Raw genomic sequence first — 26,585 nt, 5'->3', positions numbered from 1 at the left:
ACATTAGACCAGAGACGGTGGCTCGGACCTCCCCGCCCACATCCTTCCGGGAGCAGCTTCCATGGCGGGGGCTCCCAGATGTAGTTGTGCCGTGGCTGTTTACACCCAGAAAACATTACCTGCAAGTGGAACATGTCACAACACACTCCCCGAGCGGACCCAGGAGGCTGAACCAATATTGGAACACATGATGTTTAATACTGAACGTGGAGCCTCTTTGGTCTGAATGATGAGCTGTTCTCTCTGCTCTGCAGGGAGCGCGGGGCAGGAAGGATGCCTCGGGAGGGGCCGGGAAAGGCAGCCCCGTGGGCTCCTGGCCTCCCCCGTCCCCAGCACCAAGGTGGGCCTGCCCCTCGCCGGAGAAACGCACGCGATGCTACTCACCAGCCTCACAAGTGCGACGGGAAAACACTGTATTTTGCGGACGGTTTTGCGTCTACAGCGTGTGCACAGCTCCGCCTGACTCCAGGCGTGACAGCTACGGAAGCAGGTGAACGGGCTGGACTATGGCACAGACAGGAGCCACCGCCTGGCTGGCCTGTGAGGACCCCCGGGCCCGGGGCGGGGACCGGACCCCGCATTCTGTTACAGCATCACTCAGACACGTGTCACACCTGCCTCACCCGACGCCACCCCCTGAGGCGGTGAGGAAGGATCTGCTCCTGCTGGACCCCCCACCCCCGCCCCACGCAGACGCTGACAAGTGCCGGCGATGAGGCTGCGCGGGGCATAGAAAGCCCGACGCCCAGACGCCAGGGAAGCAGCCTCCTGAGTGTGCGGGCGTGTGTAGCACAGGCGTGCAGGGCAGCGCGAGTGAGGTATGCTGTGCACGCTGCGCATGTGTGAGCTTGTGTGTGTGTCGGGGTACTGTGTGCGTGTGGGCACGTGTCGCGCGCGCGTGTGTGTGTGTGTGGAGCATCTGTCTGCACATGTGTCCAGACCTGGGGGCGGGGAGGAGGCAGGAACAGCTGCAGGGCCCACACCCGCATCCCCCTGGGCGTCGGGGCTTCTGTCTCCGTGGGGACCCGTGACGCCCTCCTGTGGGATGTGCCCCTTGCTGTCACAGAAGGATCACGGTCCTCTGAGGCCCAGCTCTGTGCCCAGATGTTCATGGAACTGCTCATAGACCCTCTCTTTCTGTGGCAGGAACTTTATTGTCCCGAACGGCCACGGTAGGAGGTGGGAGCCAGCCCTGGTGGCGCTGGACGGAAGTCGAGTCTACATTAAAGGACATTTGGGTGTTTCCAAAGGCACGGGCCCCTCGGAGGCCCACTGGCTCCCTGGAAAACCTCGGGCCACCGGCGGCCCCTCCGTTCTTGCGACCTTAGTGTCCATAGTGCTCTCAGGCCTGGGGGCGCTGGGCCTGCACTCAGGACGGGCCGAGGTGGGGACGTCACTGGGCGGGGGTGCTGACGCGAGCTCCTGCGGCCACGGAGGGGCCTAGGGCCACTGCCCAGCGTGCTCTGGACTGACCAGCAGGCTGCCCGCCCCCAGGAACCAGACCTGACAGCACAAACGCGAAACGCTAGGAATGTGGGTGGTGCCTCCTGCGGCGACTGGGCTGGTCACCAGCAGGTGGGGTGGCAGGGAGGCACGCTGGGCGCCAGGGGTAGGTCCTGCTAGAACCCCTGCCCCATCTGTCCCTGGGCTGCCTGGGGGCTGGGCACCGTGGGACAGAAAGTGGGGACTCTGCACGGGGACACCTTGTCTGGCTCAGGGTTCGTGGAGGCAGACGTGGCCCAAAGCGTCTTCCTGCTGGGGTCGTGCCAACCAAAGGGTCAGTGGGGGGCACCGCCAGGCTTGGTCGTGTGGCAGAGGGCCGGGCTCTGCTCTGAAGTGCACCCAGGCCACGTGGGCGAAGGTGGCGGAGCCCTGCCCGCTACACCGTGGTCTCGTTCCTCCAGGGCCCCGTGCGGATATTGCCCGTGCTGTCAGAGCCGTAGGGTGTGGCGTCCCGCAGGTCGCCCTTGACCAACCCGTTCTGGCCCGGGCCTCCGAAGGGCAGGGACTGTGTCCTCCGGAGCATCTGGAAGTGGCCGGGGCCGTGGGCCGCCTCCCTGCCTGGCCGCGGGGGGCAGCTGTAGAGCACGGGGCTGGAGTCGGCAGCCTCGGGCTGGCTAACCAGGGGGAAGGGGTCGCCCTGGGCACAGCAGGCCAGTGGGTGTGGCCCTGCAGGGCCCTCGAGCGAGCTGGGGGGGCTGTCCGTATGCGAGCTGCGGGGGCTGCCGTCCAGACTGGATGGGATATGGAAGGCGCACTCCTGCTCAGCCGCAGCCGCCCGGGGTCGGCTGAAGTATGGAGGCTTAGTCCTGCCCTGGAGGCACCTGTGCAGGTGCGGGTCGTGCCCAAAGGCATCCTCCTCGTGCACGTGGACGTGGGCCGCGTCCTCCATCAGCTGCTCACAGTGCATCTTGGCGCAGCAGGGCGTGGCCGGCGACAGGCAGCTGACATGGCTTTGGCTGGCCTGCAGGTTGGTCATCTTGCAGTGGCTGGCTGGCGGGTGGCCGAAGCCCAGCGCCTTGCCAGGACATGGCGAGTCCTGCAGGCAGGCCGTATGGCCCAGCGCATCCCCGTTGGCATCAAGCGCAGGGCAGGCGCCGAGCTTCGTGGCATGGGGGTCCCCACGGGAGGGACAGCAGGACCACCAGCAATGCCACACGTCATCCCGCTTGGCACAGTGGTGGATGAGTATGAAGAGCCCCAGAGTCACGCAGAAGGCGCCGTACAGGCAGCTGAAGATCATGTCCAGGAAGTGGCCCTGAGACACGGCCAGCGCCCCGAAGGTCCACGTGGCCACAAACAAGAACAGCGTGAAGGCGGCGGCCCGCAGCTGGGCCTTGAATGAGTGCTCGTTCTGCAGCAGCGAGGCAGCCAGGGCATCGCGGGCAGGGGTCCCTGGCGGGGCCCCAGGGCCCTGGCCGTCCTCGGGCCCCGCCAGCCGCTGCTGCTCCTCCGTCCGCTCCCTAAGCTCGTACCTGCGCTCCGGGTGGCGCCGCAGCTGGATGTAGGTGCCAAGGAAGTACACGCAGGTGACCAGGGCGATGAAGGCCGCCGGCCCATAGAAGGCGCCCAGGCTGGGCTCCCAGGCCATCCAGCAGCTGTGAGGGGACAGCGCGTCAGCGAGGGCTCACAGCGGGCAGAGGACCTGGTCAGACTAGGGGTCATTGTGTCCCTGAGCTTCTGGGGACAAGGACATTTTCTATTGGGAGTGTCATTGTGTGATGAGGAACCACACAAACTCGGGACCTGGCCCGCCCACCCTGTGGTCGCAGAGCTGGCGGGGACAGCAGCCTGGGGGCGCGGGGGTGTGGCCTGGGTTTCGAGCCTCTTCCGGTCTTGCTTTTCTGCTAGTGTTTTCTCGGGCGGCTGCCTCTCCTCTCACCTTCAGCAGCATCCCCAGGGCTGAGCCCAGGAAGGGGTGGGGCCCAGAAAGAACAGGGCTTTGTCCTCCCAGGGTGACTGAGGGAGGAGTGCCAGGGGCTCCAGCGTCACAGGGGCTGCTGGGGGCTATGCTGCAACCTGGGCCTGGCACTACGTGCATGTGAGCGCAGGTGCTTGGCCGCCCCCTGCTCCCCAGAGGCTACCCTGTGAAGTGCAGGAGGGAGGCTGTGGGGAGAGGCCAGCGCTGCCCGCCTCCCCCAGGCCCCCTCCACCCCACTGAGGTCAGGGTCAGGCAGCAGCGACCGGGCAGGGCCACTGAGCAGAGGCACGCCCCACCCTCTGGGGAGGCCTGCTTTGGAGGCCAGGGGAGCTTTGGGCATGTGGGTGACACTGAAGGTGACAGAGCTAGGTGTGGGGTGCTGAGAGGGAGGGGCTCAGAGGGGCCGGGTGCCCATGGGGTGGGGGTGGTCCAGAGGTGCGCCTTGGCTCCCATGCACGGCTGGGTCCACGCAGGGTGGCAGCCCAGCCTGCCCTCCACCCGCCCGGCACTGGTACTCACTATGCAGAGGCCTCGTTCTCCATCCCGTAGTTCCTGATGTTCGTGGCAGCTGTGACGCCACAGATGATGAAAGGAGCCCCTCCACTGATGAGGTAGAACCTGTGGGAGGGGCTTCTCACTGCCTCGGAACCACCTGTGTCCTGGGCAGCCACCCCCTTGCCTTCCCTGGCCAAGCAGCTGTCCGGGTGGCACCGGCCCAGCCTGACTCGGCCTCCCCAAATCCCCCATGTCCCCACCCCCATCTGAACATCCCCACACCTCCCACACCCCCACCTCCATACCCCCATGTTCCCCTACATCCCCACCCCTCCACCCCCACATCCCCGTCTCCCCTTCCCCCTCTGTTCCCCAGGTCCTCTTCCACAGCTGCCACGTCCATGCAGAGGTGACCTGGCCAGGCCCAGCACATGAGTCTGGGGGCATCTTGTGCTCTGGCTCGTGTGGCAGAAAGAACAAGAACAATATGAAGCCCCTGAGTGGAAGTGGTCATAGTAGGAGGGGGCTGCATGCTTCCACAGGGGACAGAACTGCAATGGACACTGTGGTCAGCTGCCCAGGCCCCCTTCAGGCAGATGTGCTCATCCCACTGGGCACTCCAATTCAAAGGCAGAGATCATCAGAATTAATTAACAATAGCAAGAAAGCAAGACCCAGCTATGTACTGTCTACAACAGAAGGAAACATTTAAAATAAAAAGGCACAGAGAAGTTGAAAGTGAATGGATGGAAAAGCTATCCACACTAACTGAGCCCAAGAAAGCCAGAATGGCTGCATCAATACCGGACAGTAAATTTTAAGAGAAGAAAGAGGGACATTGTATAATAATGTTAGTTCACAGTGGGCACCATAGGGAGGACTCAAAATATGTCAGGCAAAAGTGGGCAAAGTTAAAAGGAGAAAAAACAATTCCAAAATCATAGTTGGTAATTTGAATTCCCCTCTATTAGCAATTGCTAGAACAAGTAGGTTAAAAAAAAAATCAGTAAAGAAAAAATTTGAATAATAATAGTAATCACATTTTCTTAATTGCTCTTTTTAGAACATCATACCCAATAATTGCACAGCATTCATTCTTTTCAAATGTGCATGATATATCCAACATCACAAACAATGTGATGCTCCATAAAAGAGTCTCAATAAGTTTAAAATGATTGAAGTTACAGAGTATATTCTCTGATCATGATGAGATTAACTTAGAATTTAATAGCAATAACTAAGAAAACCACAAATATTTGGAAAATGAAATGACATACTTCTAAAAAATTCATGAATCAAAGAAGAAATCACAAGGGAATTTAGAAAGTATTTTAACAAGGATGAGAAAGAAAATACAGCATAATTATTTCTGGGATGCAGCTAAAGCAGGGCTTAGAGGTACATTCATAGCTATGAATACTTTTATGAGGGAAAAAGAAAGGTTTAAAGTTCAGGGACCAAAGAGTCCAAGTTGACAAGGAAGAAAACACAAAGTAACCAGGAGGAAAGAGAGGACAGAAATCAGAGCAGAAAGAAACAAAAAAAGAAAACAGAAAATAGTGAAAATTATCATGCCAAAATTGATTTCCTGAAGAAAAAAAAAAAAAAACCAGCAAGACTATGCCCTCCCAGCCAGATTGATCAGAGGTAAAGAGTATACAAACTGCGTCAAGAAAGAGGGGTCAGTGTTGCCCCCCATGGACACTGAAAGATAAGGGCATATTCTAGACAATAGTAGGCTAACTATTTAGCAACTTGGATGAAATGAGGAAATTACTTGAGAAAAAAAAAATTACCAAGACAGAAACAAGAAGTGTTAGAAAATCTGAATATACCCTCTTTCTAGTAAAAAGACTGACTCCAATAGCCACAAACATCCCCCAGAGAAAACACCAGGCCCTTGAGTGTCACATGTCCACAGAGGGAAGGACCAAATCTGCCATCAGCTCTTGCAGAAAATGAAGGAGAAGGGGCCACCACCTGACGCAGCCTAAGAGGCCAGCACCAAATCCAGACAGAGATGCTTAGAAAAGTTAGTAGCAAACAATGGCCCTCATGCACACAGACACAAACATCTCTGCCAACACGTCAGCTGATGAAATGTAGGACCTAGTGAAGAGGAGAAAACGTCCGGGACAAGAAAGAAATATCACAGAAATGCAAAGTGAGCTTGTTCTCAAAGACACATGGACTCCGATGTTCACTGCAGCATTATCTGCAGTAGCCGAGACATGGAAACAACCCAAATGTCCATCGACAGAGGAGTGGATCAAGAAGATGTGGTCCACATACACAATGGAATATCACTTGGCCATTAAAAGGAACGAAAATACCGGCATTTTTAGCAACATGGATGGACCTAGAAGTTATCACGCTAAGTGAAGACCGCCATACAATGAGACACCAACATCAAATGCTTTCACTGACACTTGGAATCTGAAAAAAGGACAGGCGGAACTTCTTTTCAGAACAGAAACTGACTCACAGACATTGAAAAACTTCTGGTTTCCAAAGGAGACCGTTCGGGGGGTGGGGGGATGCGCTGGGGTTGAGGGCTGGAAATCCTATAAAACTGGATTGTGATGATCATTGTACAACTGCACATGTAATAAATTCATTGCGTCATAAAAAAACTGCAGGTTCTCTTTTATAAGCCGAAAAGGTTATTCTAAAATTTATGAGAAAATGTAGAGGGCCCAGAGCAGCTAAAGCTGTCTTGGAAAAAGACAGAGGGTCACTTCGTTCAACTGCAGGATGTACTGTGAAGCCACAGCTCAGGACACTGTGGTCCTGGAAGGGAAGCTGACCGCTGACAGGATGCCCAGCTCCGCCGCCTGGGCCAGTGAGGGATCTCGCCACTGGGCCCCCTCCAGGGGCGAGGCCGGGCTCCTCAGAGAAGGCAAGAGTCGGGGAGACGGGAAACAGCAAACCCAAGCCCGCTGGGGCAGCACTTTCAGTCCAATGACAACCGGTGATGGGTGACCGGGTGCCTCCCGTCCCCCGCCTGCAGCCCCTCCAGGCTCAGCCCTCGGATGCCTGCCTGACGCCTCCTGCCTGCGGCCTCCCTTCTTCTCCTCTGCCCAGACCCCAGGGCCCTCCTGCTGCGGCTCCAGACTCGCCCCCACCTTCTGTTTTGCTCCATGCGCACCTGTCACCTGCATGTTCTCCGTGAAGGGGGGGGGTCTTGCCCCCCCCCGCCCCCAGCCCCCTTCACACAGCTGCCAGTGCAGCAGGTTCATCTGTTTCCATGGCCACTCTCCACAGGGGGGCAGGCCCTGAGCCCCCAGGGCCTTTGCCGGGGCTGCAGATGTGAGCGCGCGACCCACGTGGCCAGGCCAGAGCAGAAGAAAAAGGGAAGGCAGCTGGCCAAGGAGCCAGGCCAGTGTGGCCTAAGGCCCGAGTGAGGGGCCACCCACGGGCCAGATGCACGGGGATGGTCCCACGGACGTGGTGCTGCTGGAGGGAACCGAGCAGTGTCTGCAGGCCTCGCACAGCCGTGGTGATTCCAGCTCAGCCAGTGCAGCGTGGCGCGGGCCAAGCCAGATAAAACCACAGGGACTGTCCCCGCCTGCGTCACGCAGTTGAGGAAGCCTCCCCAGGGGAGCACATGCCTGGGGGACCGGCCTGCTGGCCTCCCCGCCCTGTGATGCCGCAGCTCTGCTCCCGCCGCTGACGGGGCTCCACGGACAGAAATCCCGGCACAGTTAGGAGGCCCCTTTAGCGCGTGGCATCAGAGGGCGTCCCTGAGCCATGTGACAGGCATGGAAGGGCCCCGTGCTCAAGCCTGCAGCCCCCCGGCCGGCCCCAGGGCCCAGGGGAGCCCCCGCAAAACCTCGCAGCAGCGGCCCCTGGGTGGTCTCTCCTCTGGTGTCAGGGAAGATGGAGAAGGGTCACAGTCCCGGGGGACAACCTGCCTGGAGACCCCACCATAGTCACCCTGACACCTCTTCCTTCCCCAGTGCTTCCCAGGGCTGGACGGGTCTCCAGGCCAGTGGACAGTCCTGGCCCACCTGGCCCACTGCCTCCCGGAGGCCCTTGAAGCAGCAGCCTGGGCCAGCCCGCGCCCCCCAGTCCGGCAAGGCCTCCCTGTCACCTCTGGCCAGGCCCCCTCCAGCCAGCGGGCACCTCCCCCTCGGCGGGGAGCTTCATCCGGCCTTTTCCTGAGCAGTTGTAGCTCCAAGTCCACACCTGCTGTGCGGGGCCGGCTCGGTCAGCAGAGGGCACTGGAGGCTGCCGCCGGCACCTCGGCTCAGGGCCGGGCGCTCAGCCCTGTGGACATGCTGGACACCGACCCTCCTGCAGCAGCCAGGCTGGCCAGTGGCCGGGGGCCCTCCTCACCGGGTAACAGCCACTCCAGCCCCACAGCCTCACCAGTGAGGTCGTAACCCCAGAGCTGGCAAGGCCACGAGCCTTCCTCTGGAAGCTGGAAAAAGCGCAGAAAAGGATCCCGTGCTGGTGCCCCCAGAAGGGCCAGCCCTGCCCACACCAGGGAGGCCGACTTTGGACTTCTGATCTCTAGGACTGTGTGGTAATTAACCTGTGTTGTTTTAATTTGGCAGTAATTTGTCACATCAAGAACAGAAACCTAGGCGTTCCCGTCGTGGCTCAGTGGTTAACGAATCCGACCAGGAACCATGAGGTTACAGGTTCGATCCCTGGCCTTGCTCCGTGGGTTAAGGATCCAGCGTTGCCGTGAGCTGTGGCTCTGGCATAGGCCCGCAGCTGCAGCTCTGATTAGACCCCTAGCCTGGGAGCCTCCATGTGCCGCAGGAGCGGCCCTAAAAAAGGCAAAAAGACAAAAAAAAAAGGAGAGAGAGAAAACAGAAACCTAACTTGGCATACACTACTCAGAAATGCGCCATCCCAGGTGGAAATGACAGAATTGTGAGCAGAAGTGGAATTACAGGGCAAGGCCCTGCCCAGGGCACGTGGGCGCTGGGACGAAGCAAAGGACAGCCAGCACCTGGCAGGTGCAAAGGGTCTCAGCATTTAAAGGACAGGGAAGCCCAGGAGTCTGGATTCTAAGGTGGGAAGGGGCTCTCATGGCCTCATTCTGAGATGGAGAGAACAGAGCCCCCTGCAGAGCCCCCAGCAGAGCTGGTCAGGTTCAGCTGTGCGTGGCCTGGGGCGCGGTCGGACGCCTGCCGGGATCCCTGCCCGCTTATTACGGCTCAGCCCGGGCTCCCTCTCTGTCAGCAAACACAGCCGTTGTCCACGCCGGCCCAGGTCCACCGGCCCTCCTGGAGGGGTCAAGGTGCACAGGCTGGAGCCAGCCTCTGCCGTTGGGGACCTGGGCTGGCAGCTTCGTGGCCCACATCTGGTGCCTTTCACCCCATCGTGGCATCTGCTTCTGGGAGGACACGAGGCCGTGTCCACTGGAAAGAGGCACAAGTCCCCAGGATGAAATGTCCCTAGGAGATGGCAAGCCACCCCCACCTCCACCCCCCCAGGGACACACATCTCCCATCTGTCCCCAGTTCCACGCATGCTGCCCTCTAGGGTGTGGGCAGAAATTGTTTGCCAGACAATGACCACGCATCCTCAGGTTTCTGACTCCAGGATTGAGGTCTCCCACTTCAGCTTTGGTATTTTTTTCCTTGTCTTTTTTTTTTTTAATTTTTAATTATTTACTTATTTATTTTGGGGGGGTCTTTTTGCCTTTTCTAGGGTCGCTCCTGCAGCATATGGGGGTTCCCAGGCTAGGGGTCTAATCAGAGCTGTAGCCACCGGCCTACACCAGAGCCACAGCAATGCTGGATCCGAGCCACGTCTGTGACCTACACCACAGCTCACGGCAACACCGGATCCTTAACCCACTGAGCGAGGCCAGGGATCAAACCTGTGTCCTGATGGATACTAGTTGGATTCTTAACCTGCTGAGTCACATGGGAACTCGTGTTTCAGCACATTTAAGAATTCTTTCTGTCCTAGTTTACGGCTTTGAAATCCCCTGACCGAGTCTCCCAGGCTTTGGGGCCCCCGCAGTCAGCCTCTGGTCCCCCAGGGACGTCTCAGGCCCATCGCGTTTGCCACCAGCCGGGGCGGGAGAGCAGCGCGGGGCAGGCCCGAGACAGAGCCCGAAGCCGACGTCCCACACCCGCGCCTGCCGAGAGGGGGTGTGACGGGCGTGCCAGCGCCCAGGGAGCTCCTGGGCCACGGCCCTTGGTGGAAGTCGCCCGGTGTCAAGGCTTCTTGTACCAAAGGAAGCGGACCCCGAGGGAGGAGTGGCAGTGCTCTCCGGGCAGCACCAGGAGGAGCCGCCGGTTTCCCGACGCGGTGACGGGGCGGCTGGGGCCCGGCCAGGTTCCGCGCACACGGAGGCCATCGGAGAAAAGCCCAGCATGACTCGGCTCCACCGCATCCCCCCACACAGCAGGCAACGCGCCAGTCAGTTCCAGACCATTCTGAGGGTGGTTTTTGAACCCGGGGGGCCTGGGGCCTCCCCGGCAGGAGCGGGGAGAGGATGGGCGACCCCCACCCCCCGCCCCGGCCGCGGCCGAGCGCCACCCCCTGGTCGCTCATCTGCACGCCAGTGTCAGCCGCTTCTGCCGGGGTCGCGCTATTCGCTTGAACAACCAGCGAGCTGTGCGTCTGCCTGAGCTCACGTCTTCCAGGCTGCGGGCTCGCTGAGGCCGGGCCGGCCACCCTTCAGATCTGAGGCCGGAGCCCGTTTGAGGGGCTGGCGTGCGCGGCCCACCCACAGGCCACAACTTCATGGGGACAACTGCGTGAGGCCATCTCAGGGACCCCAGACAAAGGTCTCCCAGACGTCCAGCCCCCCCGCCCCCCCCACCCCCCGGCCCCAGGCCAGGGCAGCCTCTGGCCAAGATGGGGGCCTGCACGAGCCGACAGCGGCAAGCGGTCAAGGCTCTTGCTCGCCGAGCTCAGGGGGCAGTTCGGGCGGCTCTGGGCAGGCGGTGCCCAGGTTCAGGGCCACCAGGCCCATCTGAGCCTGGCTCTTGCCAATGGCTCATTTGGATTCAGTCTTGGCTCAGAAAAGTGAACGGCAGAGCCCAGCAAAACTATGTGAGGTCGGCTGCTTGGTGACAGGGGCAGGTGTGTCCTTATTTAAAGAAGCTGAGATCGCCCACAGGCTCCCCTAGGGTCCCTGGCTCAGAGCCTGGAGTCTGGGGCTCCCACCCCGTCCTCCTGGAACCCTCCTGGCCCGGGAAGGAAGGGGCTGACTGGCTGGGACAGGGCCCCTTGCAAATCCGTGCCCAGGCCTTGTGGTCGCCTAGAGAACAAGTTCCCCTCTCAGCTCGCTGAGACCACGAATAACCCCCGCGGAGCCGGCTCCACGCACAGACCCGCCGCTCAGCCCCCGGGAGCCGAGCCGCAGGCTGCCCTTCCCCACACCCGCGCCCTGTTCCCGGGCTTCCCCCCGGCCCCGGCGCCCCACCCTGTCCCAGGCCACCCCTCACGTTTCCTTGCGGCCAGGTTGCCGAGACCCCGGGGGGGGAGGGCCAGGGCCGGGGGTGGAGGCGGCCGGGCAGGCGCTCAGTACCTGAGCAGGGGCTGCTTGGGCTCTGGCGGCTGGTCTGCCCCCGGGCACAGTGGGGCCTTCTCGGTCACCTGCTTGTAGATGCTCCTGGCGGTCACTCCGATCCACAGCATGGTGGACAGTGTGGCATAGTGCAGCAGGATGCCCACCTGGGGGGAGAGCCAGTCAGCCGACCCCCCCGCCCCGCCCCCAGGTGCCAGCCCTCCCCCGCTCCCTCCCCAGCTGCCCTCCCCCGGGCCCCGGCCCGTCCTCCTTTGCATCCTCAGAAGGCAGCTCAGAAGCGACAGTGAGTCTGGCAGGAGGGCAGTCGCCGTGCCTCACAGGGGCTTCTGAGCTCCAGGGCCACCGTGGGCTGCGAGGACCGGTCGCTCTGCTCTCCTGCAGGGCAGGGTGGGCGGCCCACAGCACGGGGCGCGGTCTGAGTGGAGCACCCGGGCCTTGTGGTCGGGGCGGGCGGCTCGGCCCCTCGGGGTCGCTCAGGGCGCCGTGCAGGGCCCTGGGACGAGGTAAAGCGCCGCGGGGCCCGGAGGTGACGGGCCCGCCCCTGGCCAGCGGCCCTGCTTCAGCTCTTCTGTCGTCTCCACCCCGGCGTCTCCAGGTAACGACCCGACCGACACTCGTAATGACAAGTGAAACACGGCTGTAATTGGAAAGGCCAGGAACGTTTGGGGAATACAGCGATTCTCTGAACGAAGGCACCACCCAGCCGGTCTAATGATGCGTCAAACCCAGAGTGCAGCTTTTACTTGGGAGAAAGCTCCGGAAAAACTGGCGAGTTTCGTGAGTGGGAGGGAGCATCCTCGGGCTGTGTTTACAGGTTCTGACGGCCCCCTGCAGGTGGACGGTCCAGCCTACGTGTGGCCTGGCCTGGGCCATGTGACAGGCCGTGTGTGCTGGCGGCCTCGAGCTCACGGCCTCACCCCAGCCTGGCCCAGAGGAGCAGGCGCTGGAAAGGGCGGGGCCGGGAGACCCTGTGCCAGAAAAAGGAGGAAAGGGGACCGTGAAGGCCCAACCCTCCACTGAGGGACCGTCTGACCTCCTTTTCAGGGGACGGCAGAGGGGCTGCCACCATTCATAAAGAGAAGCCATCAGAGGTGAGTCCTCGGGAGGAGCCCCGTCCTGGGGCCCAGGAGCTGACCCACGGCCGGAGGAGAGGGGGGTGCAGTCACCCTGCCCCCGGGCCTCTGCTCTGCGCGTCGCCCAGACTGTGCAGGTTTGCGGATTTGTCTGTCGCCAGCTCTGGGCGGGACACGTGGAGAGGTCACAGGGTCATCACCGTGGCTCCCAGACAGCCTCCCCCTCCATCCTGGCTGCAGCCCACGCTTCTGGATGCAAGGCCGGAGCTGACGCACGGGGCTCGTGCTGGGCCCAGGGCGGCCACTGTGTTCATGATGTCACGTAGCCCCTCAACGGCTCACGGTCACCGCTCCATTGCCATAACAACCGCTGTTCTCTCCAGCCATCCGGGGCTCTGGACCTCGCTCGTGCATCATTTCCCTGTGATGCTGAATGATGCTTGGATGGGGAGAGCTGGCTGCAGGAGCCTGGCTGCGCCCAGCCCTGGGCGGTGCTGAGCTGTGGCTTGTTCTGGTGTCGCAGTGGCCACAGGCCTGGCTGCTGACCGGGGCAGAACCACATTTACTCTAACGAATTGGCTCATGTAATCACGGAGGCTGAGAGGCCCCAAATCTGCAGCGGGCAGTGTGGCCGCGGTGGTCTCCGTCAGAGCCTGAGCGCAAGGGCAGGGTCTGGCGTCCAGGGCTGTCTCTTGCTCAGATCCTGCTCTGTCCAGGTCCGCGGTGGGAAGTGTCCTGCCTTCCTGAGCCCACGGTTCAGGTGCTCATCTCAGGCAGAAACACCTTCACAGACACGCCCCGGAAGACGTCTGACCAAATGCCCGGGCGCCATCCTGGCTCTGGGCTGCCTCCTGGGCTCTCCCTCCTCCAACGCGTGGTGGGCGGGCCTGGCTCACCCTGGGGTAGGAACGGACCCCTCTTTGTGTCTGCAAGTGGGCAGGCACTGGGAGAAGGCCCCCGAGGGCTCCTGAGGTCCCCGTGCCTGGGGCCACCCCGCCCCAGCAGCGGTCTGCACCTGCTCTTGGCTCCCGCCATGCTCCGTGGGCAGCGTTCAGCCTGCGCCCAGTGGGCCCCTCCCAAGGGGCGCTATGGTGGCCGCCCCCCATGTCTGCAGGTGGGTGAGGGACGCCCCCGCTTCCTTCCAGAAACGCAGTCTCTGGCCAGGCTGGTGCTGACTCGGAGCTGGGGCTGCTCCTCTGCTGGGGCCCGAGGCTATCACCGCGGGCGGACGGGGTGTGTCTCACACCGAGGGGGCTTCTGCAGACCCTGCCCCTCTAGACCCCAGGCCTGCCCTTCCCCACCCCACACTTTGGGGGTCCAACTGGCTGGACCAGCCGGGCCCTGGTCACCACGAGGACACCTGGCCTCCTGGAGCCCCCGTCTGGGCTGGCAGACTTGGGGACAGAGCCCAGCTGTGTGTGCGATGGGGGGCTCCCAGGCCACGGGGCCGTGATTGGCTGAGGCTCGGAGGAGCCTGGTGCTGGCTTCACCGCAGGGTCTCAGCAGGTGGATCGCTGGAGGCAAAGTGTGGACATAAAGATCACAGTCCATTTCACTGCTTCCAGACGGCTCCGGGCCTCCGCAGGTGGTCGCGGGTGGACGGTAAATTGGATTTCCCAGGGCTCTCCCGGAGGGTGTTTCCACACTATCAAGAGGCTTGCAGAAGCGTGTCTGCCTCTCAGCGTGCTTTTCAGGGATGTGCTGGTGACTCTTCTGCTGGGGCCCAGGAACAGGTGGCAGAATCAGCTTCCCAAGATGGGACAGCTGGCCCTGACATGGATTCGCAGAAAAGTGACGTCTTTGCTGTGTGGAGGACTGGGGAGGCTGGGCTGCCGGCCCCTGGGTCCTGTCTCACGGCCTGCCCCTTGCCTGCAGGTGGGAGGGTGTGGAGCCAGGAGCTCACAGCCCAATTCTTCCCCGAGGCCCCCCTGCGGCAACAGCCTCTTGCCCACTGGTACCCAGATGAGTTGCCAGCCGCTGCCATCTGTGCCGGCAGACACGTCATTTTGTGTGGACAGACAGCCACTGAGGTCAGTAGGTGTCAGATAATTAGGCTCAGCAGCCCCGTAGCTGGAACAAACTCTTGTTGAACTCACTCAACCAACCAAGGCCGTAAGGGAGCCTATGACGTCCTAGTGGACAGGGAGATGCTCCCTCCACGTGGTCCAGGCAGATGGTGCCCACCAGAGGAGCAGGATGCCCTGCGGGCTGTGGGCCGCCCCCACCCAGTGTCCACTTGGTGTCCAGCTGCAAAGGCACCTGGGCTTCTGTCCTCGACTCACAGTTGACAGAAGGGCCTCTTCTGAGCGCCATCAGGACCAGGGTAGCTCCTGCTCTGCCCTTCATGGCAGGTCGGGCAGGGCTGTGGAGCTGGAGGTCCTTCTGTGAATTCTCTCCACGCTCCAGAGGGTCAAAGCCCCCCTCCACTCCAGAGCGAGCGCTGCCGTGCCCCCGGGGGTCTTCCGAGGCTGGGAATCCCTGGGGACCCGCCAGCGACAGAGCTTGCCCTCCTGGATCAGCATCCTCCCTGGTGTCCCGCCCCACCGGTCCCTGAAGGAAGGGCGCCACATCCTGCTCTGCCCGAGCCCACCGGCTGGACCACGAGCATCTAGTCAACACCCCACCGTGGGCCTGGGAGAAAGCTTGTCCAGTTGGAAAATAAATGACATAACACGATCACACCCGAGCAAAGCAGTCAGATTCACACGGGGAAGAACTGCTCCAGGCACACCAGACGCCTAAATGTCCCCGACACGAGAGGCACCGGGACAAACGCCCGGGCACCACCTCGAAGCCAAGCTAACCATCACCGCATCCCCTCTGGTGGGAAAGCTGGCAAACACTTCGGACTCTGGAGGGACACGCAGCCCGACAGCACTCACCGCCTGGCACAGGATGGGGTACTTGGTGCGGTTGATGCCGCCGGCGAACACGGAGAAGGTCAGCGCCGCGTGGAAGCAGAAGTTCAGGAGCGCGTGCCGGCCTTTCTGGCTGATCCGGATGGCGCTGCGGGAACGGAGGTGTCGTGTCAGGAACCGGCCTTTCTGGGCGAAGCTGGCATGGCCACAGCCGAGGGGCTACCCGTGACTTTGATTACGGACTTGACGCAGGTGGCGGCCAGGACCCTCCCCGCATGTCCCGGGGAGTCTTCATGTGAGGCCGTCACTTGGTGCAGAGGCGGCCGGGACCGCAGCCCAGGAGGAAACCAGCCAGACGCCCCTCAGGATGAAAGGCCGAGGGCAAAGCTGCCGAAGGGCTCTGCCAGCTGCCCTAACTTCCCACTGATGGGGCCGGCAGGGTGCCTGAGCTGACACGGTGCCGTTGGAGGAAGAAAGCGTGTCACCTGATTTCATCAGAACAGGGGCGCCCGGGATGGAAGGCACGGCTGTCCCCCAGCACTGGGTCCTCCGCAGCCGCTGCCAGGCCCCCTCGGGCACCAGGCAGGCTCCAGCTGGCTGACCACCTGTGAAGTGCCTTCCAGGGCCTCCTTGCTACGCGAGGGTGGAGGTGGCACTGGGGGGCTTGCAGCTGACGGCGAAGGGGCAGCGGGCCTTACCTCTGGTGGACGATGTAGGTGACAGCAGAGGCCAGCACACACAGCAGCATGACGGCCGTGCAGGCGTACACCACGGGGTGCAGGAACTCCCCAGGGGGCTGGGGCAGGGAGAGGACGGTCCTCAAATCCTGGAAAGGACAGAGAGCAGACCATGCGACCGGAGAAGCCGGGACGCGACCTGGGTGGCAGCGCTGCCAGGGTCCTCCCAGGTCCTGCTTCTGCCCTGCGCGTCGCTGGAGGCGTTTCCTGAGTGAGTGGAGGTTTGCAGGTCTCAGCAGAAATAGGCAGCGTGCCTGGGGGGGGGGAGGGGCAAGGCCCCTGGGAGTGCTCCCCACAGGGGCCTCGTGGGCCACCCATCGGGCGCCCCAGCCGAGGGCATCTTTGTGGGGCTCTGACTACCAGCTCTCAGAGGGCAGCATTTCTGCAGAGCCCAGCCCTGGCCCCAGCCTCCCGGAGGTGACAGGGCTCCGGGCACCCGTTTCTATCCAATGCATGTGCCTGATGGCATAAACCCGCCCCCAGGAGGCAGCAGCTCAGACGAACTGCAACCCCCCTCTGAGCCTCACACCCACTGAAATGCAGCCCTGAGTGTCTGCCAGGAGGGTTTTCTGTCAAGTTTCAGCAAGTCCGCCCGGAGTTGACTCAGGTCAGTGAAGAAAGAGCAGCCACTGAGAACCCCGGGGCTCCCCCTCCACCGTGTCCCCCAGCCCAGGCGACGGGGCAAAGGTCAGAGCTCAAAGGACACAGATTTCCCCTGCGAGGATGGAAAACCGAGGGCAGGCTGCCCCTCGCTGCACGGCCGGAGCTGAGGGAGGTCGGCCTTTTCCTTTGTCTGTAAGGGAGGTGAGCCCCACTGTGTTGGGTGCTCGGCTTCAGCGGCCAGGCCACCCAAAAGTAGGCCAGGAGGGTGCTGCCTCGGAGCTGCCTTCTCAGGGCAAGGACGGGACACGTAGCAGGGACATGTGCCTACAGGCAAGTTGGTGTACCCAGCCAGGCGCCCACGCCAGGCACACCCCCCACCAGGTGCCCCCTCCAGGTACACCCGTCCAGGTACCTGCTCCAGGTACCCGCTCCAGGCACCCCCTCCAGACACATCCCTCCAGGCACCCTCCCAGGTGCGCCCAGGGCTGGAGGAAGACTCCAAGGGGCCAGCTCCTCCTCTGCTGTGCAGGCGCTGGAGGCTGGGCGGCAGGACCCGGTGGCATCCACCTCTGACCCCTGACCCTCTGCCGCATCAGCCCCTTCTGCACGTTTCATATGGCGAGGACCCTGCTAGGGGCCGAGCTGCCCCACAGTCATGGGGGATGGGCACTTAGGGTCACAGCTCAGGTTAGAGAAGATCCCCGGATGTCCCCGACCCAGAAGGACCGGCGTCCCCGTGAGAGGGGGACAGCAGCCCTCGCCCAGAGGGAGGCCGCCGAGCGCCGGGGGAGGGGCCGTCTACACACCAGGGGCAGGGCCGCGGCTGAAACCAACCTGCGGGCACCTGGACCCTGACGTGCAGCCTCCAGGCGCGTGAGGAGGAAGCTGCCTGCTCTGTGGGCTTTGCCACGGCCGCTCCCGGGGACGGACCCCGCCCCCCCGGGGTGGGCGCTCTGCCTCCACTGCCCAGATCAGGGTGACCTTGCTCTGGATCCCCTGCTCTGCTCCCCCGGCCCCAGGGGCATGCTGGGCTCTGGGAGGGCAGGCTGGAGGCCGGGCCTGCAGACGGCTGACCGGCATCCGCTGTGAGACGCCCTGGGCTGCCCCAGCTGTGACAGGGCTGGGGTCAGGGCTGGGGGGCTGCCGCCATGCTGGCCCTCTTCCCCCAGACCACGGCGGTGTCCACGGCTGACGCACCTGCCCAGGCCGAGGGCAGACCCGACGTGCCATGGGCACTTCCCAGGCAGTGAGGGCAGCAGGAGGTGGCTGGTGGCTCCTCCAGGACAGAGTCAGGCCAGGGGCAGAGAGGCGAGCCCAGAGGGCCTTGGCCCATTGGCGGCGGGAGGCAGGACGCTAGCGTGTCTGGGCCCAAGCCGCTTCTCTCGTGATGGACACTCCCTGTCAGCCGGTCAGGGCAGGTGCTCAGGGGAGCCACCCGGGGCCCGGCCAGGCCTCTGCTCCCCGACTTTGCCCCGGCGCAGGGGCTTTGGTGAGGCGGCCTCTGCAGTCGTGACCACAGTGGGTAGGATCCAGTCATCTGGGAAAAGGCTCTGAGTGACTTGGAGCCGAGAGGGTCCCTCCGTGTCTGCTGCCCAGAGGCCTGGTTGGCAAGTGAAGCCAGAAGTCACGCCCTGTCCCCGCATAAGCAGATGGCCAGGGAGGGGCGCACGCCACTTGGGACACGACAGGCTGAACACCACGGCTGCCCTCCTGCATCAGCTCTGACCGTCCACGGGCCAGGGCATCTTCAGGCAGCTGTGGGTGGCACAGAACCACACGGCTCCCAGCTGGACCCACAGGATTTTAGGAGGACGCACGCGGTGCACACAGCCCAAGTTCCACGAAACCACAAGCTCGGGAGGAGAGACGGCCCAGAGACACCAGCCTCAAGGTGACCGGGACACAGAGGCTGCAGCGGCCCCAAGGGAGACTTGGCGCTCCCGCCCGCTCCAGCTGGCCTGGAAGGCCGGGCTCGGGGAGGGTCTGTGGTCAGATCTCGGCAGGCCCGGCCTGGCCCACTGGTCTGACACCACAGCAGCGGAGTCCACGGTGCTCATCCTGCAACCAGGAGCCTCTGCCTGGGTGAGGATGGGCCTCTGTGCCAAGCGAGCGCGGTCTCCTGGGGGAGAAGGGCTGTTTTATAGGAACGTGGAGGGGGCGGGGCCCGAAACCACAGCCCTTGTTGCCCCAGGGGTGCCTGGCTCCCGCTGGCGTCCTGCCTGCCCTGGGCACTCTTGTACCTTGAATTTTGGAGCGGTTGCCTTGGTGGATGGCGGGACTGAGGTCAGACCTGGGACTCTTCTCTGGGGAGGGGCCGGGTAAAGCCAGAAGTGCTGGGTCCCAGGGCCACCCGCTCATCTGGCCTGGGACCGGGAAGCAGGAGCAGTGGCCGGGACACTTGGCGGCAAGCTCACCTCCAGATGCAGCCATGGGCCAGTTTTTGTTCGCAAACCTTGATGTTAGCCGAGAAAGAATCAGAACGGTTTTCCAGCAGCAGGAGAACTTCTTGGAGGCGCGTCCAAGGATGACGCCCGGCCGGCGTTCGAACGGCCTGGAGGTTGCCCACCTTAGGGGCCCCTTCCTTCTCATCCAGAGCCCTGCTCCGAGGCTTCACGGTTGGGGGGGGGTGTCTCTGAACCCTGAGCAGATGCACCCACAATATCTGTTTTAGGAGAACAGAGGTTCGATCCCACTTGGTCTGTCATTTTTTTCTTCCTCCAAACGAGTTATCAACATTGCCGTCTACATTTTTAGAGGTGACATTTAAAATTCAAAGTAGGTAACACAAAAGGGAGATATATTTTATATTTTAAAGTTCACACATGTTCAAGTTCCTCTTGGAAGAATTTGCTTGGCAAGTGTTCCCCAGGCAACACCCCGCTACAGCCCACGTGTGGTCAGACGGTGTCGGACGGGCGCCTCTGGACCCTCGGAGGCTTGGGGGCTGGCAGAGCCTTGGGAACCAGTGACGGTGGATGGAGCATGGGCCGCGGGGCAGAAAGGCAGGTGAGCGGTCAGAGAGGCTGCCAGGGGAAGGGGAGGCAAAGGCCACCACCAGCCGTCCAGGGGACGAGGCTCCAGGCCAGCCGCCCCCTGTGGGGCCAGAGCCCAGGTTCAGCTCCTTCTGTGCCTGCAGGTGGTGGGCAGAGATGCTGAAGGAGCCGCAGCAAAGGCGGGTCTCCTTCTCCGGGGAAAGCCAGCCTGGCCTCCCCTGGAGCTGCGAGGCCTCGCGCCACAAGGTGCTGTCCCAGGGAGCGGCCCCCGCCCCCGCTGGTCTGCGGGCATGTCCCCTTTCTCTGTTTTAGTCGGACCTATCCTTTCTGGGATGTTCTGCAAACAGATCAGGATGTTAAGAGAGACAAGAAGAAAGGAGGGAAGCGGTCAGGCCGGCCGTCGATGGTCCGATCAGACCCGGCAAAGCAGCTCCTCCGGTCCGGGCTGAGGTGCGCCCGGGCGCGGCGTCTCCCTGCGTGGCGAGGCGGCCGGAACCGGCCTGTGGGCGGCTGGAGGGGGCAGGCCTGGCCCTTCTCCTGGGCTCGACTGAGACGGATCTTGGTGAGCCTGCGGTCCCTGTCTGCTTTTTCATGTTGATTCCTTCCGATGGATCCGCCAACCTTGTGTGAGGACATCCCGGGGGAGAGGCGGATGCAAAGATAAGTAATTTGTTTATTCGGAGCACAAATTACCCTAATTGGACATTCACGTGGTTTGTTGCCGTCTTCTTTTGAGGCTGTGTGGGCTGTCGGATTATGAAGAACTTTGGAGAAAGGACAGGGAGAGATAGCACGGAGTTTCCTTCCAGACGGGGGGTTACTTGCTTAAAACCGTCAACACTAAGGGGAAAGCGTTAGGTGGGCGACAACCTCTCTGCTGTGAAATGAAGGCAGGTCTTATAAGTTTTTAGGCATTTAAATGCTGGACTGAATAAAAAGCAGCAAACTGGAGGAAATCACTGAACCTCGGAAGCAACAGGGGGTGTCATGGGCAGGCGGCCGGCAGGTTGCTGCGGGAGCCCCTCCCAGCCCTGGCCCGGGTCCCACCGGCTGGGCCCCCCGCCTCCCCGCTGACCCTCGGCACCAGGCCCCAGGTCTCCACCCTGCGTCCAGCCCTGGTCTCCCAGGGGTTTGAGTCCATCCTTGCTTGTTCGGATGTGGGTCCTTCTGTGTGGACCAGGGCTGTCCTGAGCATCAGCCTTTGGGGCAGGCCGGGCCTCTCACCCTGTCCCGGCCCCGGGCCCTCAGGACGCGGCCAAGGTCATCCTGACACACGACGTCAGCCCCGGACTCAGCGAGTGGGGGCGCTGCTGCTCCGGCTGCCTCCTGGGCCTGGGCCACGTGGAGCGACGCCGCCTGGAGGGTCTTTGTGGTGCGGGAGCCGCAGCGTCAGTGAGCGGGGGACCGATGACCTCGCCCTCCCAGCGCCGCTGGAGGCTATGCGGGCTGCGGGGATGCTGGGTGAGGAGGCCGCACCACACAGGCCAGTGCTGTCACCCAGCTAATCCCGTGACAGGGGTGGCCAGAGAGCAGAGGCTGTGCCGCCAGGCTCCATACACAGAAAGGACACTTTCACTCCCGTTCCAGAGCCAGCCCGCCTCTTCGTTCCCTTGGAGGGCGCTGCCGCCTGAGCCTCTGGCGAGGGTCACAAAGCCTCATGCGTTTGGGAGCTGCTTGTGTTGGAGCCCCCACAGCACCCGCAGAAGCCCAGGGTGGCCCAGCTCCTGTTCACCTGCTGTGACAGAGCCGCTGGCAGGGCCGCGGCGGGGGTGGCCCCGGCTTTACCTGCAGCCCCCGGCCCACCAGGGGCAGGGCTGGGTATTCCCCATCCTATGGCCTGGGGCACCAGGTAGAAGGTTCAGAAGGAGGCGCGGACCCCAGCGAGGCGGCTGGAAGGCGCTTGGAGCTCAGGGCAATTTCAGCTCCGGTCTCGGCCTCCGGGAGACCATGGAGTCCTCAACTCAGAGCAGGGAGGCTGGCCGGCCGCCCACAGGTGTCACCGATGCCAGGGCCAAGCAGGTGCCCCGCTTGTGGCAGCCTCGGGGGCAGGGCCGGCGATGTCCTCACTGGCTTTCCTCCCCATCTTCCCAGGGGCTGCGGGGTGAACCTGCCCAGGCGTCTACACCGCAGGCTCACAGACGTGCAGGAAGTGCTCACAGCAGAACTGCAGCCCCACAGATTAGGCTGGGCGACCTCTATTCCTTTGAGGAACTCTCTCCAGGGTGAATGTTATTTGTGGAATAAAAACCCAACTCCCGGCCGAGATCCCAAACTCTCCCGGCAAGGGCGACTCAGCTGTCCTCACAGTACTGGAGAGGCCAGCTTGGAACAGGATGGACTTGAGCAACACCTTGGCACTGGGACGGCTGGATTACATGGGGTGGGCCCTGAGGGTCAGTCCCCCCCCTCCCCCCGACCCCAGACAGCTCTGTTCACCCAGTGGCAGGATCCATCCTGCAAATGAGGAGCTAAATTTGAGGGTGCAAAGCTTCAGGCACAGCCAACCCTGAGGCCCTGGCCATGTTGGGGGGGTGCCTGTGGGGCAACGGGTAACGGGCGCAGAGCTCGGGGTGCCGCCGGGCTGGGTCTGGGACACACACCCTCCGACCCTGGAAGGCAGGTGCTGTAGCTAGCAGCCTCTGAGCCTCGTGGTAGCTCTGCCAGGCGGTGCTGACATTCGGCCAAAGCTCCTCCTTGTCCTTGTTTGGACATTTCAGGTTGAACAGGAAGAAAATGACCAAGTGACTCACGCGTCCCCTCCTTTGTGAAGAGTCAGGCTCACAGTCCCGACCCACTGTCGGCGCCCAGGCCGCGGCCACCGCAGCCACACTGTCCCGTGGCCATCGGCATTCTCTGCACGTGCCCAGCTGCTGTCCCTCCCCCGCCACACACAACGCGGTATTTTACTTGGCATCAGCCTCTCTGGAGTCTTTCAGGCCGAGCCCCACACGGCCCCACTCCCTGCCCACAGCAGCTGCACCCCCTTTCTGCTGGAGCCCACCTACGTCCTGCCGCTCAGCCAACTTTCTGACGGCAAGGGGACTGGCAGGGCTGCAATGCGAGGGCCATGCGTGGGGCCTGGGGCTACAGGAGCGGGGGGACCCCAGCCCGGGCCCGGGGGAGGTCCTCACAGATCACAGGTCGAGCCTGGGTGGGGGCAGGGCCATGTCTCCTCCGTGGATTCAGTGATTCAACCTTGCAGCTCGCCTGCAACTAATTAGTATGATCCACACCGAGCCGCCAGCAGAGGAGCAACGGAGCGGCGGCCTGCAGTCTGCCCCTCCCGGCCGGGGCCCCCCACCGGCTCCGGCTCCTCGCTGCAGGATCAGCACGTGCCCCCCGCTGAGTCTGACCCCCGGTGACTAGCTTTCGCTTTTCCTGCCTGGGACCCCGTAGCAGGGGGCGGCAGCCACCCCCTGCCCCCGACCCCAGGGCGTGTACTCACCATGAGCACAGCGAAGTTGCCGAAGTGTCAGCAGGGATAGAGACGGTGCCGGCCCAGCTGCTTATGTCGCACCTTTCTCCCCGCCAGCCTCCATGGCCACCCAGAAGGTCAAAGTCCCGAACAGTCGCCACGGGGTCGAGGCCCGGGAGCTGGCGATGGGGCGGGTGAGAGTGGAGAGGCCGCCCCCATCTGGGAAGACAGGGCACAGTCAGGGTTGGGGGGGGGTCCTCCCTGCCACCTGCATCTCACTCCCCCACCCCCTCACCCCCACTTGAGGGCAGCCCCCACCCCAGTGCAGCTGGCAGCAGCACCTCCCGAAGTTTGCGCCCCCCCCACTGCTTTCAACCCAGCCAGCCTGTTGCAGAGTCTGGCTCAGGGCATGTCTGGGGCAGGCAGAGGTCCTGGTGATGACCTGGGGCCTCAGGGCCTGGGTCACTGCCCCCAGGACAAGCATCCCTCTCCGTACCTGACAATCTCACCCCCGCTCCTCATCCCAGCACAAGACACTCAGCCCCATCTCAGGCTGCAGAAGACTCGTGTGGCATGTCTGTCTGTCAGCTTAAGTCGAGAGACTCAAATAAACCTTGAATGAATCTCCCAGCAAACAGCCAGACCCCGGGCAGGAGGAAGCTCCTGCTGCCTGGATGGGGCCAGACCCGTATGGCCGGAGTCCACCCCCAAGACTGCTCTCGTTGGTGGCCTCACACCTTCAGCTTGACCCAAAGTTATTCAGAATCTGCATTTGGAAAAGCAGGAATCGCCTCCCTGGTTGGCACTGGAGCCCAGGAAATAGCTGGGGGCGTGAATGCTGCGGGCCGGGGCTCCGACCTTGCCTCCCCACGACCCGCCGCCTCCCGCCCAGGGCCCACCTGCCGCGCAGACCCCAGCGACCGGGGGAAACGCAGCCCAACTTCTCACCTATTTGGGCGAAAACGGCTGGAGCGGCCACGGTCCTGGGCTTCGGGTGGGCGGCGGGATGGGGCGCGTCCTGGGGTCCGGGGGGCAGTTTTCCCTCCCCCGGCGGCAGCCCGCAGGGCGAGTTATCAACAGATTGCAAGGCTGCGGCCGGCGACGCGGCGGCGGTGGGGCTGCGCTCGGGGAGAAGGAGTCGGAGCCGAGGCGCAGACCTTCAAGGCGAGTCTCCGCGGGCGGCTCCCCGAACTCGCGGGAGGAAGGCCCGCGGCCGCGGCGCCTGCTCCCTCGGCGGCGGCGGCGGGCGGGCGACAGGCGACAGCCGGGGCCGAGGGACGGTCGGTCGGTCGGAAGCAGGCGCCGTAACCATGGGGATGGGGGAGGCGCCGATGGCGGCGGCGCGGTGGCCCGGCTCCCTGCGGCAGGCGGGGCGGGAGGGGTTCTTCCCGGCCGGCCGGCCGCCCGCCCGCCCATCACACTGCGGAGCTGATTTAAAGAGACAACCGGCAGGACAAGGCGCACGGAACCGGCTCCCCGCGAGGAGGCGGAGGGAGGACTGCGTGGCTGCCTTTCTTCTTAAAGGAAAGCCCTGTCCGTCCAGGGCTCTGGGAACACACATACCAGCAAGGACATTGATTTTGGAGGGGTCCCCACCGTCCTCGCCTTAAAAGAGTCCCGAATCCAAATCTGGCCCCACAGAGGTGAACCCGCGAGCCCATCCCGGCCCGAGGGAGTCAGCAGGGCGAGCTTGCCAAGGAGCCTCGGCTGTGCGGAGAGACCCCCGCCCCGTCCAGGGTCCCGGGCTTCAACCCCGGGCGTTAGAGCCCCGTGCTCGGGCGCCCAGAAGAAAGGCGAGCCGTGGAGGGGAGGAGGGGAGATCGGGGGACACAGCGGCATCCTGCCTGCGGTGGGGGCGGGCCCCCAGCCAGCAGAACCTCTGAGCCGGCACCCCTCTGCTCTGGGGCCTCAGCCCACCCAGGACCCCAGCGCTCCATGTCCCCAGCCTTCCAGTATTCCCGTGTCCCCTGTAGGATGCTGCAGCCGGCCCGAACTTCAGGCAGGGGACAAGGGCCCCAGTGCTGACATGATTTTCCAGTTGCCCGCTGAGCGGAGACCTTCCCCAGGCCCGGACCCCCGGCCTCCTGGGGCTGCTCCCTGGAGACGGTGTTTCACAGGATGCCCGGGGCCCGGGTGCGGGTCCTGGACAGGTGGGGTGGGGGAGACAGAAAGGCCCATCCTGAACTGGGGGGCGTTCTGCTTGGCCCCCCGGGCCAGTGGTCCGTATAGGCTTGTGCCCACCGGCGGGTCCCTCCAGAGAGGGTGAGGGATGAGGAAAGCGAGGCAGGTGAACACAAGTCAGCCCACGGGGCCTCCCAGCCCAGAGATGACAGAATGGCCATCACAGGGCCCAGGCAGAAGCCCTGTGGGGAGCTGTCCCTGTGCCCTTTCCCTGAGAGTCAGTGACCCACCTTGGTGTCAGAGCAGGTGGTGGCCGGGCCCTGAGGTGACGTCTGGGAGAATTTACAGGAGATGACCCAGGGATGCACAGAGACAGTGGGGTGGAGGCGCCCCTCTAGCTCAGGCCTCAGTCCCACCTTATATGCCTGGGCTGGGCCTTCAGATGCCAAAGGCAAAGACTAACAAGCCCCAGACTCGCCAGGGGCCCAGGAGGGGCACAGAGGGGCCCTGGGTGCTTTGTGGGGGGGGCAGGGGCTGGGTGGGTGCGCAGAGGGGCCCTGGGTGCTTTGGGGGAAGAAGGGGGCACTTCAGGTAGACAGGCCTATCTGGCTGCTAACATCCTGACTTGGGGCCTGGGGCCTGTGAGGGCCGGCACCCTGGATCCCAGTGTTGGCCTGGGTGAGGGGGTCTCTCTCGGAAATAGGCCATCCTGGGAGCCACATCTTCAGGCCACAGGCTTTGTGAGGGGTTGGGGGGCCTGGCCGCCCTCACGGCTGCCTAACCAGCCGCTCCTCGGGCTTGGCTACCTGGTGCCCAGGCCTTGGAGCTGCCCTCAGCAGGGGCGTGGGCCCAGCCAGCCTCTCGCAGCCCCACAGGCGGCTGGGCTCCATGCTCGGCCGAGAGCAGCTCACCTGCGAGATGGGCAAACAGACCCCCAGCTGTCAGCTGCTCTGCTGGCCACCGGTTAGAGTGGCAGCGCCAGGCTGGGACTGGCAGGACACCGTGGCCACCCTCCGCCCCCAGTGCAGGCACTGCGGGGGCCTCAGGACACCTTCTAATACGGCGACCTCAACTCTGAGGACCCAGAGGGGTCCCCGTGGATGCGGCTGCGCCCCAGGAGTCACAGGCACCCTCGGTTTGCTCCGGGGCCCAGGGGGCCTTGGCTGGCTGAGCTGCAGGCCGCCTTCTGCCCGAGGCCTGCACAGAAACAGGGGCCTGGCCCCTGAGCAGCTCTGCCATCCAGGAGCGGAGCCTCTGCTTTCTAGAGTTTGCCGCTGACCGTGGATCGCTTCCGTGGAGGCCTGGCCCTCCACTGTCTCTAATGCGCTGAAGACTCGTTTTCAGAGCGTAATAGTCACTGGCTCC

At 63.1% G+C, this 26,585-nt stretch overlaps 1 protein-coding gene across 1 annotated transcript; it reads right to left on the bottom strand.

The window, feature by feature from the left end:
• Window positions 1-1,132: 1,132 nt before the first annotated feature.
• Window positions 1,133-24,394, bottom strand: ADGRA1 (adhesion G protein-coupled receptor A1). The gene is made up of 7 exons (XM_047762023.1): window positions 24,048-24,394; window positions 23,130-23,318; window positions 16,050-16,177; window positions 15,376-15,499; window positions 11,421-11,566; window positions 3,941-4,039; window positions 1,133-3,098 (listed from the first exon to the last, which is right to left on the bottom strand). The coding sequence occupies exons 2-7, from the start codon at window positions 23,130-23,132 to the stop codon at window positions 1,880-1,882; spliced, it is 1,719 nt and encodes a 572-aa protein (XP_047617979.1). The 5' UTR covers window positions 23,133-23,318; window positions 24,048-24,394; the 3' UTR covers window positions 1,133-1,879.
• Window positions 24,395-26,585: the final 2,191 nt, after the last annotated feature.

The sequence above is a fragment of the Phacochoerus africanus genome, chromosome 15 (assembly GCF_016906955.1).
Source record: "Phacochoerus africanus isolate WHEZ1 chromosome 15, ROS_Pafr_v1, whole genome shotgun sequence".
Taxonomy (NCBI): Eukaryota; Metazoa; Chordata; class Mammalia; order Artiodactyla; family Suidae; genus Phacochoerus; species Phacochoerus africanus.
The sequence above is the reverse complement of the archived record's forward strand: the minus strand, read 5'-3'. Positions and strand labels throughout refer to the sequence as shown.

What these genes read in the sequence shown, in the direction of transcription:
- ADGRA1 (XM_047762023.1), bottom strand. An exon ending in ACCTACATCGTCCACCAGAG is followed by an intron (nt 15,500 to 16,049) that starts GTAAGGCCCGCT and finishes CCGTTCCCGCAG; the next exon opens with CGCCATCCGGATCAGCCAGA. An exon ending in CCCAAGCAGCCCCTGCTCAG is followed by an intron (nt 4,040 to 11,420) that starts GTACTGAGCGCC and finishes CCCCTCCCACAG; the next exon opens with GTTCTACCTCATCAGTGGAG.